At 45.9% G+C, this 16681-nt stretch overlaps 1 protein-coding gene across 18 annotated transcripts in view; it reads right to left on the reverse strand.

Moving 5' to 3' along the window:
• The window catches only part of ARVCF (ARVCF delta catenin family member), a 444623-nt gene that overhangs the window by 24616 nt on the left and 403326 nt on the right, over positions 1-16681 (reverse strand). For all 18 annotated transcript variants that reach the window (XM_090062536.1, XM_090062534.1, XM_090062537.1 and 15 more), the window contains 2 exons: positions 2394-2521; positions 775-925 (listed from right to left, as the gene is read on the reverse strand). In XM_090062536.1, coding sequence (XP_089918662.1) covers positions 775-925; positions 2394-2521 — 279 coding nt within the window. The remainder of the gene's footprint in view (positions 1-774; positions 926-2393; positions 2522-16681) is intronic.

Below are 16681 nucleotides of genomic sequence, written 5' to 3' on the forward strand. Positions count from 1 at the left end.
AAACCTCAGTCTTGGGTTTATTATTCCCTGGTGCATGTTTGCACCATTTGGTAGCAACATAAACCACAACTAGTTTAGAGGTAAGAAATCTGGGTGCATTTAAGGTAGGAATTGAAGATTGTTATTTATGAGGCATCAGCTGTGTTTTCAGCTCTGCATGCCGCAGGAACATTTCCTTGCCCAACAAGGTTACAGCTGAAACCAATCATACAAATTGCTGGAAACACACCAGAAGGCTCAGAGGAAAAGTTTAATGTGGAACTGAGCCTTTGTGATTTCAGTTTAATGAAGACATGGGTGCATTTTAGCCAAGCTGGATTATTGCTGGCAAGTGTCACAGAGCAACGAAGTTTTAAGGAAGAGGTTTTGAATGGCGAGAGCATGGATGCCTGGCCTCTGGCTATAGAGGCTGGCACAGAAGCACAGAGAATCCCATAATGGGGAGACATGAAACAGTTCACTGACAGACCAAAGGAGAAAAGAGTAACAAATGCAAAAGTCAGTGTTACTTCTGTAATGTATTCCAGTATCTGCTACAAAGTAAAGTTTCATTCCCATTAAGCCATGTCACCTGCAAGAACAAAAATTAGATGGACTGAAATTAAACTTGTAGATGGTGATTCTTCACTCAGTGCATACATTGGCCTCCTATCCTTATGGGGGCTGTACGTAAAATAAACTACAGCCTCAAATATTCAACATGAGTCTGAATTATTTCTCAAGTCCATATGTGTCTCCTGGGTTGTGGCCCTGCAAGAGATGTTTGAAAGGTACCTATGAGATCCTTGTTGCGACGATCCATGGAGAGATTCCTCAGTGCAATCGACACTGCCCTCACAACCTTGTCCGAGTCAGACTGGAGAAGCTCCACGAGGACTGGCAAGCCCCTCTCCTTTCGTACTGTTGCACGGATGTATGTAGACCACTGATCATGAGCACACACAAAAGAAAAACAATACATGGGGTTGTGAATATACAGGCCTATTTACTCCCAGATGGTATTTCTTTCAGTTGAGTCAAAGGCTGTTCAAGCTGAAAAGTCCACACCTAGGATGAACCACAAATTTCTATAGCCTATATGGCTTGCATCATACCTAGCTGCCTTGACTTATCAGCTTGAATGGCCAGGTCCCCATTACCTGCAATTTTTAATACATAACTCCATTTTTAATTATACATTAAAATGTGACTCCACCTTCAGACAAGTGTTAGGAAGCACTATCTTGCTGATTCACAGACTCTGCTGCTCTGGTTGATCCAGTATTCATTAGTGAGAGCAGACAGATTATCACAGATGTTGTTGGGGAGAAGGATCTAGAAGCAGTTTTGGGATGCAACTCCCCTTTGTGATTTGAAAAGCTGATGAACTGGGACAACATCCCATCCTGGGATCAGACCAAGCTGAGCTGTCTCTAAAAGAAGCTCTTATTAAGAAACCCAAGAATGAAAAGTTCATGAAAATGTGAACTTGCTCCTGTTGACATCTGTATCCCCTTTCATCTCAGTGCCAACACTCCAGGCACTCATAAGGCACTTTCAACTGGGCAAATCCATGATATATTTGTAAAACCGGCAAGTAAAGTAGCATTCATTTTTCCCATTACCGTAAATTGTCTCAATAACGAGAGGGAGATTCAATTTTGTGCCTGAACTGGTAAATTCTCATGACAATTTTGTAGGATGGCAACATTCGCAAACGCTCTAATATTTGCAAACACTGTCTGCAAATTCTAAGCGTAAGTACCAGGCAGCTACCTTCTCTAACAGTATGAAAGAGGGAAAATGTCAGAACAGCTGGGGAACAAACAGGATTAGACAATTTTACTCCTCTTTGGTCACAGCATGCGTCTCATCTCCAGTGTTGTGTGGTGAATTTCTCTGGGACGGAGCTCTTCTTTAAGAGGCCAGTTCAGGAGGTCTGGTTGTTTGCAATTCATTCCTCCCTGTTTACAGGTAGAGGCAGAAGGTTGAATTTTCAAACCTGCTTGGGTGAAGTGTAACGGGATTTATGCACCTAAGTCACTGAGACACTTGACTGTTTTACCTCAGGTACCACAAATGGAGAGTTTTTGTCTGGTCTGGGGAGTGATGGGTTGTGCTTTAGCCCTGCCTGGCAGGCTGTAGGATCATGTCTCTGATGAATACTTTAACAAAGATATGCATGAAATAGTAATTTATTTTATTAAAAAGAAAACCACTCTAAGCAGTGCTGAAACCTTCTCTGGAAGTTAAATATTTTACACTTTGTCCAAACCAATACAAAAAACAAAAAAAAAGGAAACACAAATAAAAAGTAACAGAGAACAGAGTGTAGGTGCCATGTTATATCATACCTAGAGGGGTGAATTCAGGAGGGTTGAAAAAAGTATATGCGGGGAATGTATTGTACTCACTGTCCAGTTTCCAGCGCTGAGGTTCTGCAAAGCCCCTGCCGCAGCTTCCAAAGTGTTGAAATTCTGGCTTTCAGTGAGGATAGAGAGGTATAGTCGTACCACGTCTGGCTGGTAGAGCAATTCAAAGCCTGCAGGGAGAGAACATTGAGGAGTCAACACATAAATTGGTATTTGGTATCTCTGCACTCCTGGAGAATGTGAGAGAAGTTTGTGCTGCAGGAGCAGCACAAGGCTTGTGGTTGCACCTAGCCCACTCTGGTCTTGCCTGCTGGAAGTGGCACATGCTGGAAATCAGTAGCAGGACCTATGAACTCTCCAGCTCTGCTGTTCTGAGATACCCTGAGCACAAACTTGCTTTGCTGATTTTTAGGAAAGAGAAACCACCTCACTGCTACAGACTCAGAGATCTACTCTGTGCATTTAACTAACATGCTAAGCATGTGTGTGCACAGGTGCGTGGCACGAGGTCAGGCTTGTTGACAGTCATACCTGCATGGTTAAATGGGGAGCGAATTACACTGGTGCTGGTTTTTGCATTCAGATCAACTGAGGTAGCTTTTGCAGGCACTGTTAATAGTGCCAGTGTGAGACTGTGTAGCACGGTTACATCAAACTTCCCCTTCTGACTCCTGCCTGCTGAAAAAATATAGCATGCAAAGTCAAAAGAAGAATCAATGGGTGGGAGAGTGGAGAACGTCACCATTTTAGCTAAGGTTCAGACACTATGCAAAGACAGATAGACACTGTATTGCACCTAGAAACGGTGAAGGATGTAATATACATTAAAGAATAATTCCCAAAGGCAAGGCACCCATTCTGTAGTCCCAGATACACGACTGGAGCCAGATGGTTTAGATTCTAGTCCCAAGCTCTGCCACATATTCCCCTTTGTCATACTGGGTAAGTTACTCTTACTAACCACTGTGTTCCCTGATGTTTTTATCCAGAGGTTTGTCCTCATTTGTTATTGCCATAACCACAGTGTCTAGGAGCTTCAGGATCCCACCGTGCTAGGTGCTGCACAGTGAGACAGCAGTTGCTCGTTCTGCAGGGCGTCTGTCATGCTAATTCAGTTGGATGATGCCCCTGCTCTTTCTTTGGCGTTGGCTCTGAAACCACTGGTTGTTTATGCGGCAGTCCATGGACAGGCGTGTGCTTCTCAATTAGCATCTCGCCTGCCCGTAATCAGTTCCTTGCTTCCTGTACCAAGTGATACTGTCCTCAATGAATGCTGAGCCAAAAATGGCTATTTAAAATATGAGGAATTTTGGACTCTTTCTACTGCTCTCTGTTCTTACCAACAGCTTTGTGTTTTCTCTTAGTATCTCAATGGATTCATAGACCTCTTTCTTCTCACCTTGGATTCCTCTAGACAATAATATTTTCATTTGCTGTTTGGGCTCCCTTATTTTGCCTTTGCTTTCCTTACAGGAGTTTCCCCCCAGTCACCACTCTTTTCCACTTCGAGAGAGAGTTGCTTTTTTGTAATTCAAGTCTTTTGTTATTCTTCCTTCCAGTCACATAGCTTTTAAAACAGCCTTTGTTGCATTTTCAAATTCTATTGGTATTGTTGGTCTTTGGACTTTCAACTATTGTGCTGTAAAAATTCTCCCCTTTTCTTTTCTTTATACATTGCATAGCAAGTTTTAACTAGCTCACTATTGATCCTTATGCGCAGGTAAGGTCTAATGGCTAGAGAGACAGTCAGGATGTATGGTGCCTCCCCTTGGCTAAACTACAACAGGCCTTGTTACACTTTAATTTTGGGTGGCTTCTGCAGCTCCTGGATTGTCCACATGTTAACACCTCTAAGTTGTTTAAAGCACTTGTTATGTGGAGCAAAGTTATGCCACTCAGGGGCAGGATTATCTCTTGGTCCACATAACCCAGCTCCTGTTCCATTAAGACGTGGCCATTCTCCACAGATGTGCTGCTCAAGTTGAAGGTGTGGCCGAAGGCTAACACTAAGCTGATCAGCATTTATGCGACCCTCAGTATAGTGTGCATCAAATCATATATAACTGCTTGAAGCCTCAGTTTCCCCCAGTATAAAAGGTGCAACTCTCAGCTTGTGAGAATGCTGCAAAGCTTCCCTGGTGTTTGGTGCAATCTTCTTTAGAAGTGCAAAAGCTGTCGAATCACGTTTCCCCATAACTTTTTTTAACAAAGTTTTAATTTAAAAAAGATAAAATCTGACAAGCCAGAAGGATAACGGCAAGGTTATAAGCACTGGGAGGGGTTACTTAGAGGCTGTGGAAGCTTTGTCATTGCAAGTTTTACGCAGAGGTTAGATAAACATTTATCTCGGCTATTTTAGACAGGGACAGTCCTGCCTTGAGCAGAGGGCTGGACTAGATGACGTCCGGAGAGCCCTTCTAGCCCAATTCGCCGATGATGCTATACAGAGAAAACATTACTGTAAGACGGATGTGGGCCCATATATGAGCTCATAATTGCCTGCGGCCAAATAGCTGGCAATTCTTCAGACAATGTCCACTTACGAGCATTGCTTTAGATAGTCCTATCATAATTCTGACATCCCCGAGAACAACTCTCCCTACTCCCTAGTTACACAGCCTATAATTTACCCTCACAATCAATTTTCATATCCTTTGCCTTAAACCTGACATTTCTACCATCCTCATCTCTACACTTCATTGCTCCTACCCGTACTGTATTATTAATACGCAGTAATCACATCCCCTCCATTCTCTCCCTCCCCCACTTACCTACTGCAGACAGACCCTGCCTGTAGATCCTGGCATTCCAGTCACGTGTCTCTCACCATGTCTCTGTCATTACTTCTCTTCATGCATGACAGCCCCTCATTTTTCCTAGTTGTTTCCCATGTTTCCAGCATTACTGCAAGAGCGTCTCAGAAATGTTTCACCCCTTTTTTTCTGCTAAATACTATTATCAGCATTGCCTATTCTAGTTACTGGCACAATTCTACTTCTGGGTGCAATCTCTTAAACAGCCAATTTGGAGAATGGCACCCTCCTGTTCCTCTTGCCCCTGCCCCAAAATATTGCTGTGCCTCGGCTCCCTTCCTGCTTGTTTTAAAGCCCTCCAACACTAGTCTTGCTACCTAGCCCAGAAAGCTCAGGGCATGCTTTGCTAAACAGGCTTATAACGAACGCCCCTCATGAGTTGATGCTCATTAGTAGAGAACAGACCCTCATGGTGATAATGGTCCTGCTGTACCTGAGGGGTTTTCCTCATCGATGACAACCTGACACTTTTCATAAGCATTATATTCCCTTAAAAAAAACCACAAATAATTTTTCTCTGTTCTCCATCTGCCTTCTGTCCTAATGAATCCAGCTCTGCTATTTATAGCATAGATTTTGTGTGCATTATTGCAATTTCCTTCCAGGGTTGTGTAGAGGCCTCAGACATTTTTTCCTGAAGTACTTTAAAGCACATTCCTAGGAAGCACAGCTGGTCTCCCTTCCATTAAGCACCTGCTTCTCTTCTAAACCTATTTCCTTAATTTCAAGATCATCTTAATTATTTTTCCAGGTACTGCTACTTTTGTGTAATATATGGTTAATTGCTTTTATCCATTTTTTTAATGGAATTAAAAAGAAAGAGGGTCATCAATGACTGGTAATGAGTCAACAAGAGAAAAATGTCAACTGCTTTCCTTTTGTGTCTTAAAAGGCCATCGAAATAGCTGCACAGATTCAGGAAACACTTAAGGCCAGACTGAAACCTCACAGAGGTATGTGAGACTTCCCTGTGAACACGGTTAGCACTGAAACCGAATTTATACCCTTCTTCCCCTTGATGACTATGGATTGACGTTATCTAGAGGCTTCTTCCATTGCAGAAAATAAGGTACACAGGTTAATTAACTGTCTGTTGGGTCTTGTCTTTTAAGCAGGAAGGAAATGCAGGAGGTGATGGAGCCATTGAGATCTGGGGACATTTGCATTGTCTAGAAGGGTGCCCCAGGCAACTAGCACAAGGGAATTGGATACCTTTCCCCCTTCGAAACGTTTTTAGTCTCGCGCATCGCTTATACCAGCCCCATCTTTAAGAATCTGTTGACTGAGGGGGAGCAGATGGGCTTCTTTGTTGCCTGTCAGGGCTGTTTCTTCATGGCCCACGGGGCAAATTCTGTGTGACCCCGGCACTAACTGAGAGGTGTCACGCTGACAGCCCTCTGCTTATCCACAGAACAGAAGCAGCCTCAAGAGCAGGCAAAAAGCTTTACAAAACTACTTCACCAACACTCATCAGCTCTGCTTTGGAGGGACCACGTGGAGGGGACAGAGCGATTCAGTCACTAGGACATGGCTATTCATTCCTCAGTCTCTCTGAAGAGCCCTAATTGTGTTGGTGGGCAAAGACCACCAACAGGAATTTTCCTGCCATACACAGCCACAAAAAAGCCATCAGTTTGGACTGAATCGTGAGTCACAACCTAAAACTACCTCTACCTGCCTACTGCTCTCTGAGCCACTAGTCCCCTCTTGGGAGGGATCACTACTGGGCACCACAAAGCAGCTTCCTTCATTCACAGCTCTGAGGCACATAAGCCGCTTATACATGTGTTTGGGGGTGCGGGCACTTTAATTAAATAGTTCCCGGACAGCTGCTCTAATTAAAACACCTTACCATCATATGTATTAAGCTCCCAAGTGTTTCAAAATGGGTGTGGGAAGTTTTACCTAAAGCTCATTCAATGAGGTTTAGATAAAGTGATCCCCCGGCCATTTTGAAATGTGCAGGGGTTTAATACCTGTGCAGTGAGGCAATACTGGAGCGGTCTAATTAGGACATGAATGAGCATGTCTGTAGGCATCCATAGGCTCTGTGGGGCTTTGAACCCATTCTGCTGGCTGGAGGGAAGGAAGAAGACACCAGGAGGGCAAAAGACACCAAGTGTAGGGATTGAATTCGGGTTGAGTCAAGTCAACTTTTTTAATAAAACTGATTTTAAATTTGTGACTACTGTCCACATTGTGTCTGTATTTAGCTACATTCTGGCAACAATTCAAATGATGGTACTAGATTTATTTCCCTGGCTTGATAGGGCATCCCCAGATTAAGATGATTATCCTCAGAAGAAGGTTACCAAACTCATCTCAACCTCCCCACCATTATTCAGGGCCTTATTCCCCCCACAAGGCAGAGGAAATTATGCGCTCATATGCTGTGCTGAGCTGACAGAATGCACCCATACGAATTGTTATTGGAACAGAAAAAGATTTGCTGGTATTATCTATCCTTGCAAAAACTCATCCAAATCACCATTTCAAAGGAAAAGAGGCAAAATTCATAAAAAGCTATTATACAGGACCGTGGCAAAGCTATAAAATGAACCCATCAGTCTTTGGAGATTACTCAAATGTATCTTGATAGTGATCCATTTCTGCGGTAGTTATCCATTTTTCCAGGTATCTCTACATCAGCCACTTCAAGTGCTGCTAAACGTGACTGCTGCCACCAGATGGTGCAAGAACAATCCTGAACTGGGGCTCCCGTTCCTCTGCAAGGTCATATAAAAGTACATCTTGGAGAGTAAGCAAGCAGTTCCCTAAGCAACTATGAAACCATGAGCCAAAGGCAAAGAAACATGTCAGTAATGGAAACCAACATTGTGATTCTGCACGAAAGAGGAACTCGGCAGATCTTGGACTTCTGCCCTATTTCAGCAATGGGCTGGTAACTTCATTACAAACTGTGTAGTTCATTGTATGCAAGTTAAACAGTTGTAAACCAGAGCTCATGATTATTTTCAATAGAAACTGGGTCACTTTCAGAAGATGTGAGCAACAAAATGTTCCAGCAGTTCTGCACAATACTTTGCTTTATAGCCCCCAAGAAAAACCTCCTGTAAGGGATTTCTTTTTTTTTAAAGGACACAAAACATGATCAGTGTTTTTTCTTTACAAAACTAACATCAGGACCATTCTTCATGCTGTGCTTCAGGAAATGGTGCACAAAGCAATCTTAATGTCAAGATAAATGTGCAAGCTTCTTCAAACTGAAGCATTTAAAGGGAGCACAAATGCAGTCAGATCCGATAGTCAAATGCTTTGAACGATGGAGAATGCAGCCCAATGCTGATAACTGTAGAATGCCAAGTGCCAAATTGCAGAGGGAAGGGAGAAGAGATGCTTCCTAGATAGCAAATTGCTGCAGCAATAGGAAGGAGAAATGAGAAAAAGAAGGCTCTGAATAATCCCTATAGCCTTCGCTTCAAGGTGCAGTATAAATCAGGATGGATAGATATTCTTACGAGAGAGGGTTGTGGATAGATTTCATCAAGAGCACTACATCCATTACAAAGCATGAGCCCTCCACCTCCCCCTCTCAAAAGAGGAGAGCCTAGCCTCTGAAGAGTGCAGAAAAGAACAGCCAAATCAATGTGCAGGAAAGAACAGCCAAATCAATGCGTAGTAATACACAAGATTCAAAATAATGAGGGAAAAGTCGAATAGGAATTTTTCTACTCAGAACATGAAGACCTCAGTGCACAACCTTACTGAATACTTCAGTAAGCTGCACACAAATTCTAAAACTAAGCAAACTGGCAAACTTTCATCCCTCCCTCCACATGTGAAAGAGCCGGTAGCAAACAAGCGATGGGACACACAAAGGATGCGAGAGCAACACGTTCCCAGAGTGACTCAAGAAAGCGGAACGCAGAGACAACAGAATGAGTTGGGCTGAATATAAAGACAATAGAGAGGCACCAAGGGAAGGAAACGGGAGAGGGTGGGAGAGTGACATAAAAAGGATGCATGAGAGATCAAGGGACTTTTCTCTCTCCTAGGATGCTTTATATTTCCATGGCCATCACCAGGGGTCAGTAGAATGCCCAGTCACATACAGAGTATAAATTACTAGATAAAGAGCTGCGCAAGGCAACTCAACAAGTTGACCTTGTGTGAGATGTGGCATTTCCCCATTTTCCATGAGCGGACTTGTTATACTAGTACCGCTCCCTGTTTGCAAGTGACCTAGCAAAGCAAAATGCAAGCAGTATTCATTTTAGCAGTACTCACCGATGGTCCCCTCAGGACAGGGTGCTCAACATAATCTGCAAACCCTTTGGCTATGGGAGGAGGGAAGAAGGGTCACTGCACCACTCCTCTCTTCCCCTGCCCCATCCACTAATTGGGACTGGGAAGTGCTGGGGGACTGGGAGGGAGGGAGCGGGCCTTGACTGTTGGTGACGTACTCACTGCTCCCCAGCCTGGTGGTTCAGGAGAGCGCTCTGGTGTCTCCCTGGACCTGGTAAGCGGAAGGCAGGAAATACCCCACCAACGGGAGAGGTGTGGGGAAGGGAGAATTGTCATAGGTGCCTTTTAACTGGTTAGGAAGCATGCTGATGAAACCCAATATATTTAGCATCTGCAGGTCACCTTTAAATGAAAATGAAAAAACCAACTGTCACTTCCATCACCTTAACCTGCTCTAGAGCCAGAGTTAACTCAGAGGCCTCTGGCAGAGCGACTAAAATGCATGTCTCATGTAAATAGCTTTCTTCCCGTAACAGTCCCTGAAGATCCATATCTGACCTTGGTTTCTTTAAGTACAGTACATCAAACACCAGTTGCTTTCTTTCTTGCCAACACCCCAGCTCCTGAAGTGATTTTTATTTACTTTTCACTGGTAGCACAGTATGTTTCAGTTTAAGGGAGAGAGGAAGAGGAGAGACTGCACAAACTATTTGGAAGAGCTGTTACTATCTGAACACGAACTTGAAAAGAGTGGACACCCTGGGGTTTGCAATTGCATATCACATGTGATCTGTTAGTAAAGATTCCACACCTCCCACAAAAGATTTAGGGCTACAACAAAATCACTGCAATTTCCAAATGTAGCTGGGGTCTGTCCAGCTCCTGCCTCGTCACAAACAAAAAAAACACTAACTTGAACTTAGTAAACACTTCTTCTGATGATCCAGAAGCCAGAAGAGACTCCAGCTCCTCTCCCAGAGCTGAACTGACTGCAGCACTTCACTGTGCACAACCACTCACCCTGAAGAGTCAAAAGGTCTCCAGGTAGGAAGCCCTGGGAACCAGAATGATCTTTACGCAGAGAAAGCAAGGCATTTCTTTTGGTGCGAAGAGTTGTTCTTTTTTTCCACAGAGGGTAAGGACCAAGCATGGCTTGGTAAGCACAGACCAGGGTGGCAGGGGCATACAAAAGCAAAATCTGATTTGCAGCTCTTGGGGAGCTTCTATCGGGAGCTTTCAGTCTGGACCCGTGAACCTAGCAGCTGACAAAATGCAGCCAAGGGCCTTCCCAGAAGAGCCAGGTAACCGAGCAAGTGGTGCTCTGGCCTGTACTCAAGTTGCCATGTCTGGACATTAGTGAGTTTTCTGCTTTTCACACCACTATGAAGTAGGTCATCCTCAATTTTGTAACCCTTTTAAGCCTCAAGCCTGACAGGCAGATGATGGTCTCTCTCTTTTGGTCAAGTGGCCACACCTTTTAGCTCTATCAGCTGCCATTGGCCCTGCTTACTAAGGGCGTTTCTGATGCGTCTGCTCCCATCTCTGTTGGGGTCCATAACTGTACTTGAATGACTCTTCTTTTCTCCTGGAGAGGGCCCAACAGCTCTCAGATCCCCAGAGAGATCTCTTCTCATGTGGTATAGCACACAGCAACTTTTTATCACCCCCACCCCCTCTTCAACCTGCGAGAGCAGTCCCAGGAGCTGCAGAGACCAGGCCAGAAGCAAAAGCAACGACCTGCCTGTCTGTCTGCCTGGACTTCAGGACACTTCCACAAGCACCCAAGTTGGAAACGGTGAGGAACCATGTTAGCTGGTGAGTACAAGCCACGAGCAGCGGGGAACTCCAGGCTAACCAAAATCAATAGTGCAGACATCAAAGGAGGCTCCTTATCAGCCACGCAGAACAACGCAGCGATCGCACTGTGCTGAAGAAACCTGTCTTTGCTAGAAGCGGACCTGAAAACCATCCCCCTGATTCTTATGGTCCTGTGGTCTGGAGTTTCTTCCACCCCTCCCAGCTTAACACAGCCTGAGTCCCTTGACTTTCCGGATACATAGCAAGTCCTCTCTGCGTGGTCAGGCTTTCCAAAGGAAGGTGGGAAAGGGAGGAGAAAAGGGCACGTCGAAAGGGGTTTGGAGGGAGGAATTAATTCTTTGCTGTCAGTTGCTGACACTGTGTCCGTTTGACGCCGGTTTACAATTGCACTTGTGTGCGCTTAGGCTTGGACTTTTTTCTCTAACTGAAAAACCAAACGGAGTAAAAACTTATTTTCCTCACAGATCCCACCATGTGCACCTGAGGGCCCACACAGATTTGAGCAGAAGTGCCACTGCTCGTCTGACTATCCCAGCTCTTCGATGCCGCTGCACAGAACGGTTGTCTAAGGGTCTGTGTTTGCTGCCTTCGCTAATGGAGGTGCCTAATTGTCCACTTTAACTGTCAAAAAGGTCTGCGAGTCTGCTGTGCAAAATTCATTTCTTGGAAACGGAGGGAGAAACGGACAGACTGCAAGCTGTTGCCAGAAGGAACATAAAAACATACCACAATTATTTCCAATAACAAACTACAATATGTTGCTTTTAGTATCTCATCAGTAAGTCGTAGGGCTTTGTAGTACTAGCATTTCACAGGGCTCAAGTCAGCAGTGCAAATCAACAGCTTGAGAAGGTATCATTAAGGGACTCTTTTCCTTCACTTCACACTGCCTGGACCCATCATTTTGTTTCCTCAACTACTTTTTGCATGTTTAACTAGGGCTGGGTATTCCAAACCTCACATTTTCTTGGCCTCAAACCACTGCCAACGTGGATTTCCACCCCCCCAGCGCTGCATTTCCAGATGCAAATCAGCTGCTGTGAGTCTGAGAGGTTAATAAGCTTTTAGCTTCCTCTCCATTTCAGCTCCGTAGCCCCATCGGCAGCGAAATATTGGCTGAGAGGAAATGCACATAGTTGTTTGCTACAGATGTCACTTAAGTAAATTCATTTTGATAAAAAAGTTTTCAACGTTGTTCTCGGCTGTTTACAAATAAGACGGCTTTATAAACTTAGTTTCAAAAATCCTAGTGAACAGATAAACGTGTAGGGAAAGGGAGGGGGAGAGACCGTAGCGGGGACGCATTGAGGAAACAAGCCCGGAGAAGAGAAACTAAACAGAGCTGGACACACTTAGGGCTGTCGTCTGCAAGAGGAAAGAGAAAGTATAGGGAGCCATTTCCCATTCTTACATGCCCACGCAGGTGGGAGGCAGCAAAATCTGGCTTTCAGTCATAAAAAGGAAAAGGGACCTGTTAGCAATTTTGGCAGCCCACGGGAGACCAGAGAGGCTGATCCTGGTGAGGAGCCATAGCCTCCTTCTGCACCCGAGTGGCCATGGGCTGGGGGAGAAAGAAAAGGGGGAATCTCTAGCTACATCCCTTGAATCAAAGCTCTGCTACCTGCGCCCCGTGGGGCCTCTAGTGCCATCTTTTACAACAGACTCACGGGCTCTTCATCACGACACGTTTTTACAGCATGTTGCTTGGTCCAAACTTGTCAAAAATAAAGCACCACTTGGGAATTCGGGGGACAGGGACAGTGTGCTGCCAGGTAGGTGACTGTGGGATTTTGCTCATCCTACTTGAAATGTTGCCCTGCTGAGCACAGGCTTTCCACCTCCTTGTGCTCAGACTCCAGAGTGATGGGTATCTGCCTCTGAGCTTCAACAGATGAAGTCAGACAGACAGTATTTCTGCTAGGGCTGGCACCTGTCAGGTTCTCCCCCTCACCGCCTGGCAGCTTGAGTTTTATCTTCAGTGCCACGGGAAAAGCAGCCTTAAGAAAACAAAGCAAATCCTTCAAAATCTACACATCACACCGTGCTCACAACCACCATTTAGGTTTCAGAAACTTCTCCGTGTGTTATTCGGACCTCAGGGAGTCCAGTTCTACTCTCATTTAAAAGAAAAAATGAATTCAATGTCGGGCAACAAGAGTGAAGAGGGCTCTGTACTCCTCTGCTCACCTGTGGGAGATTTTTCTTATTTGCAGTAGAATAAATGCAGAGAGGTGCCAGTGGCCTCAGAGCAGTCTCCCCACACTCACATTGCCCTCTACAAAGGAAGCATTTAATACAGGCTGCACTGAGGATGCTTCAGAAACAACCTGGGCCTTCTGTAGTAAAGGTTGTCACGTTCTGTACTGAGGGGCAGTGACACCATCCAAGTCTTAGCCCACCGGGGTGCCCAATTCATGACTGGTCTGCTGAATCCAGCCTGTAGGGCTGGGCCGGTACAGGCACTGGATCAGCTCCATGTGCTGCTTGCAGTGCGCATGCACTACATGCAACATGAGCTGGCCCTGGCCCCACATGCAGCGTGTGGGGCCAGCCTCGCTACACAGGGACACGGGGCCAGCCTGGAGCATGCACTGCATGTGGCACCTGCACCGGACCAGCCCTGCACCCTGACGATAGCACACAGGGCTCGTTTTGGAGCCCAACTGCACTGCCCCTAGATCCAGCACACAAAACTGGTTTGATGCAGGTGCCACATACAGGGTTTGTTTCAGACCAGCCCTGTGTGCTGTATGCAGTGAGTGCCGAATCCAGCCCCCTCATGCCAGCCCCAGGGCACGTGGCACCCGCACAGGACCATCCCTCCATGCTGGCTCCAGCCTGTGGGGCTGGGCTATGGGCCCAGTCTGGACTGACCCTGGTTCTAGTGCGTAGGGCTGGTTTGCTACAGGCACCACATACAGCAAAAGCACATGCCCTAGCCCAGCCCTGTGCACTGCACACAGCGTGCCAGCTCCAGCCCCCATACTGGCTATGTGCAGCCTGTGCCAAATGGGCTCCACATGCCACACACGGCGTGCTGGTCAGTCCCCTACAGTCAGCACTTCAGCACACCACAGGCCAGATCTGGTCTGTGGGCTATATCTTGGACACCTCAAGGATACTGATGCTCCCTTGTTCGGCCTGAGGTTGGAAACTGTTACTGGGCTCATTGCTGGCAGAGTACTGCAGCCTTTTTTAGGAAAGAGGATCTAATGACAAAAGCATTACAAAGCATTTTAGTCCTCATCCCCATTAGCACTAACACCCCCCATCAATGCAATGGTATTCAAAAGTGCTTAATAAGCAGTTGCAGTTATGGGAGGCTCCTAATTTGCACAGTATTTAATGAATGCAGATCCAAATGAACCCTCCAATCCTGTTTGCTGTTTGAAATAGCTAATTAGTTCCTGCCACAACTTCCAAAGGCAAAAGTGTATTTCAATTCTTCTTTCCACGTCATGAAAGCTGTCACATGTTCCTGAAGAAACCCCAGTGCCTCTAAATCCCTCTCAATTACATTCACAGTGCTGCTGTCAGACAATTCAAACATCTCCCAAATAACTACGAAGAAATATAATATTTTCAATGTCAAGTTGCTGCTAGGTCAGAGCAGAGGCAGTGAGAATATGAGGCTGTCTTCAAGCTTCCTAAGAAGAATTAACATGTCAGGCCAGATTTTCCAAGGTATTTAGGAACCTAACCTCCACTGATTACAAGCTATCCTCACAGCACCCTGGAGAAAGCACAACATCAGTACATTGGACATAAATATGAAGGGTTACATGAAAAAGGAAGTTCAGTAGAGTTTAGAGTTAAGTCACCTGGGTAGCAACACAATCTGTGCTCTGGAGGCTGGGGGATTGTGGGGTTCAGCGGACAGAACATCAGGCTAGAAGTCAGGACCCTGGTGCCACTGACCTACTGTGTGACTTGTTTGAGTCTCTTTGCCTGGGTGTCTTCTTGCTTTCACCGGCTGTGATTTTTTAGGGCATGTTTGCACTGCACTTGGGAGGAGTGACTGCAACTCGGGCAGGCAGACCTACACCGACACTAGCAACCCAAGGTATTCAGGAAAGTACAGCTGCAGCAGCACAAGGCTCGGCAGAGGGGAACTACTCAAGCAGTCAACCTGGGTGCAAGGCAGGTGTTGCAATTGGCACTGACCCTGTGCTCAACTGCACTTTTGACTGCAGTGTAGACATACTGTTGTCCAACTAATTTCTTGGGGGAAGGACCTGTCTCAATGGGATTCCCTCATCATGCTTGGAAAACCTCTAGGCACCACAGTGACAAAACATATAATCATAATGGTGACACCTCCGAACGCTTGCCCACACCTTGATTAATGTAATGGGGTGCTCCTCAGTGTCCCTGCTTCCCGTATACAACACCAACACTGCTGGAGTTAGCCTGCCTCTCCCTGCTGCTGTTGGCTCCAGCCAAAGCCATTCAGTGCCCTCCCTGCTTCCCCTCTCTTGCAACATCAGATTCAGGATGCTTTTTCCTCCCTTGCTTCTCTCACTTTCTCCTTCTCCTCTTTCTCCCCAGTTCTGTCTCCTAAGAGGAAAGGACTCCGTCTTCTCTTGGGGTCATTTCACATAGACATTAGGGCTGGAAGGGACCTCAGAAGATCATCAAGTCCAGCCCCCTGCCCAAGGGGCAGCAAGTCAGCTGGGGTCATAGGATCCCAGCAAGATAAGCATCCAAATTTCTCTTGACGGCGTTCATTGTAGGTGCTTGAACCACCTCTGGTGGCAGTCTATTCCAGACCTTGGAGACTCGGACAGTAAAGAAATTCTTCCTTATGTCCAGACTGAAACGGTCTTGCTGGAGTTCAAAACCATTTGACCTCGTCATCCCTTGGGGCACTCTGGTGAACAATCGTTCCCCCAGATCCTGGTGAACCCCCAACAAACTTATAGGTGGCCATCAGATCGCCCCTGAGCCTGCTTGTGGTCATGATAGACCACGAGTTGAACGTGAGCCACCAATGCGATCCTGCAGCTAGCAAAGCAAATAAAACTCTGGCTTGCATCTACTGATGCATCTCAAGCAAGATGCAAGAAGTCTTCCTCTTGCTTTATTCAGCCTCGGTGAGGCCACAGCTGGCATACTACATCCAATTCTGGGCTCTGCACTTTAGAAAGGATGTGGAGAAGCTCGAGAGAGTCCAGAGGAGAGCCACGCACATGATCAGAGGTCAAGAAAACAGACCTTATGAGGAGAGGCTGTGAAGCATGGGGCTCTTCAGCCTGGAGAAGTGCAGGCTCAGGGCGGACTTGGTGGTAGCCTATAAGTACATAAGGGGTGTGCATCAGGAACTGGGAGAACATCGGTTCACCAGAGCACCCCAAGAGAAAACAAGGTCTAATGGTCACAAACTGCTGCAAGACCATTTTGGACCGGACATAAGGAAAAACTTCTTTACCGTCCAAATCTCCAGAGTCTGGAATAGATTCCCCCCAGAAGTGATGCAATCGCCTACTCTGGATA

Source organism: Crocodylus siamensis, chromosome 9 (assembly GCF_052110815.1).
Source record: "Crocodylus siamensis isolate JL-2025a chromosome 9, ASM5211081v1, whole genome shotgun sequence".
NCBI classification, from domain to species: domain Eukaryota; kingdom Metazoa; phylum Chordata; order Crocodylia; family Crocodylidae; genus Crocodylus; species Crocodylus siamensis.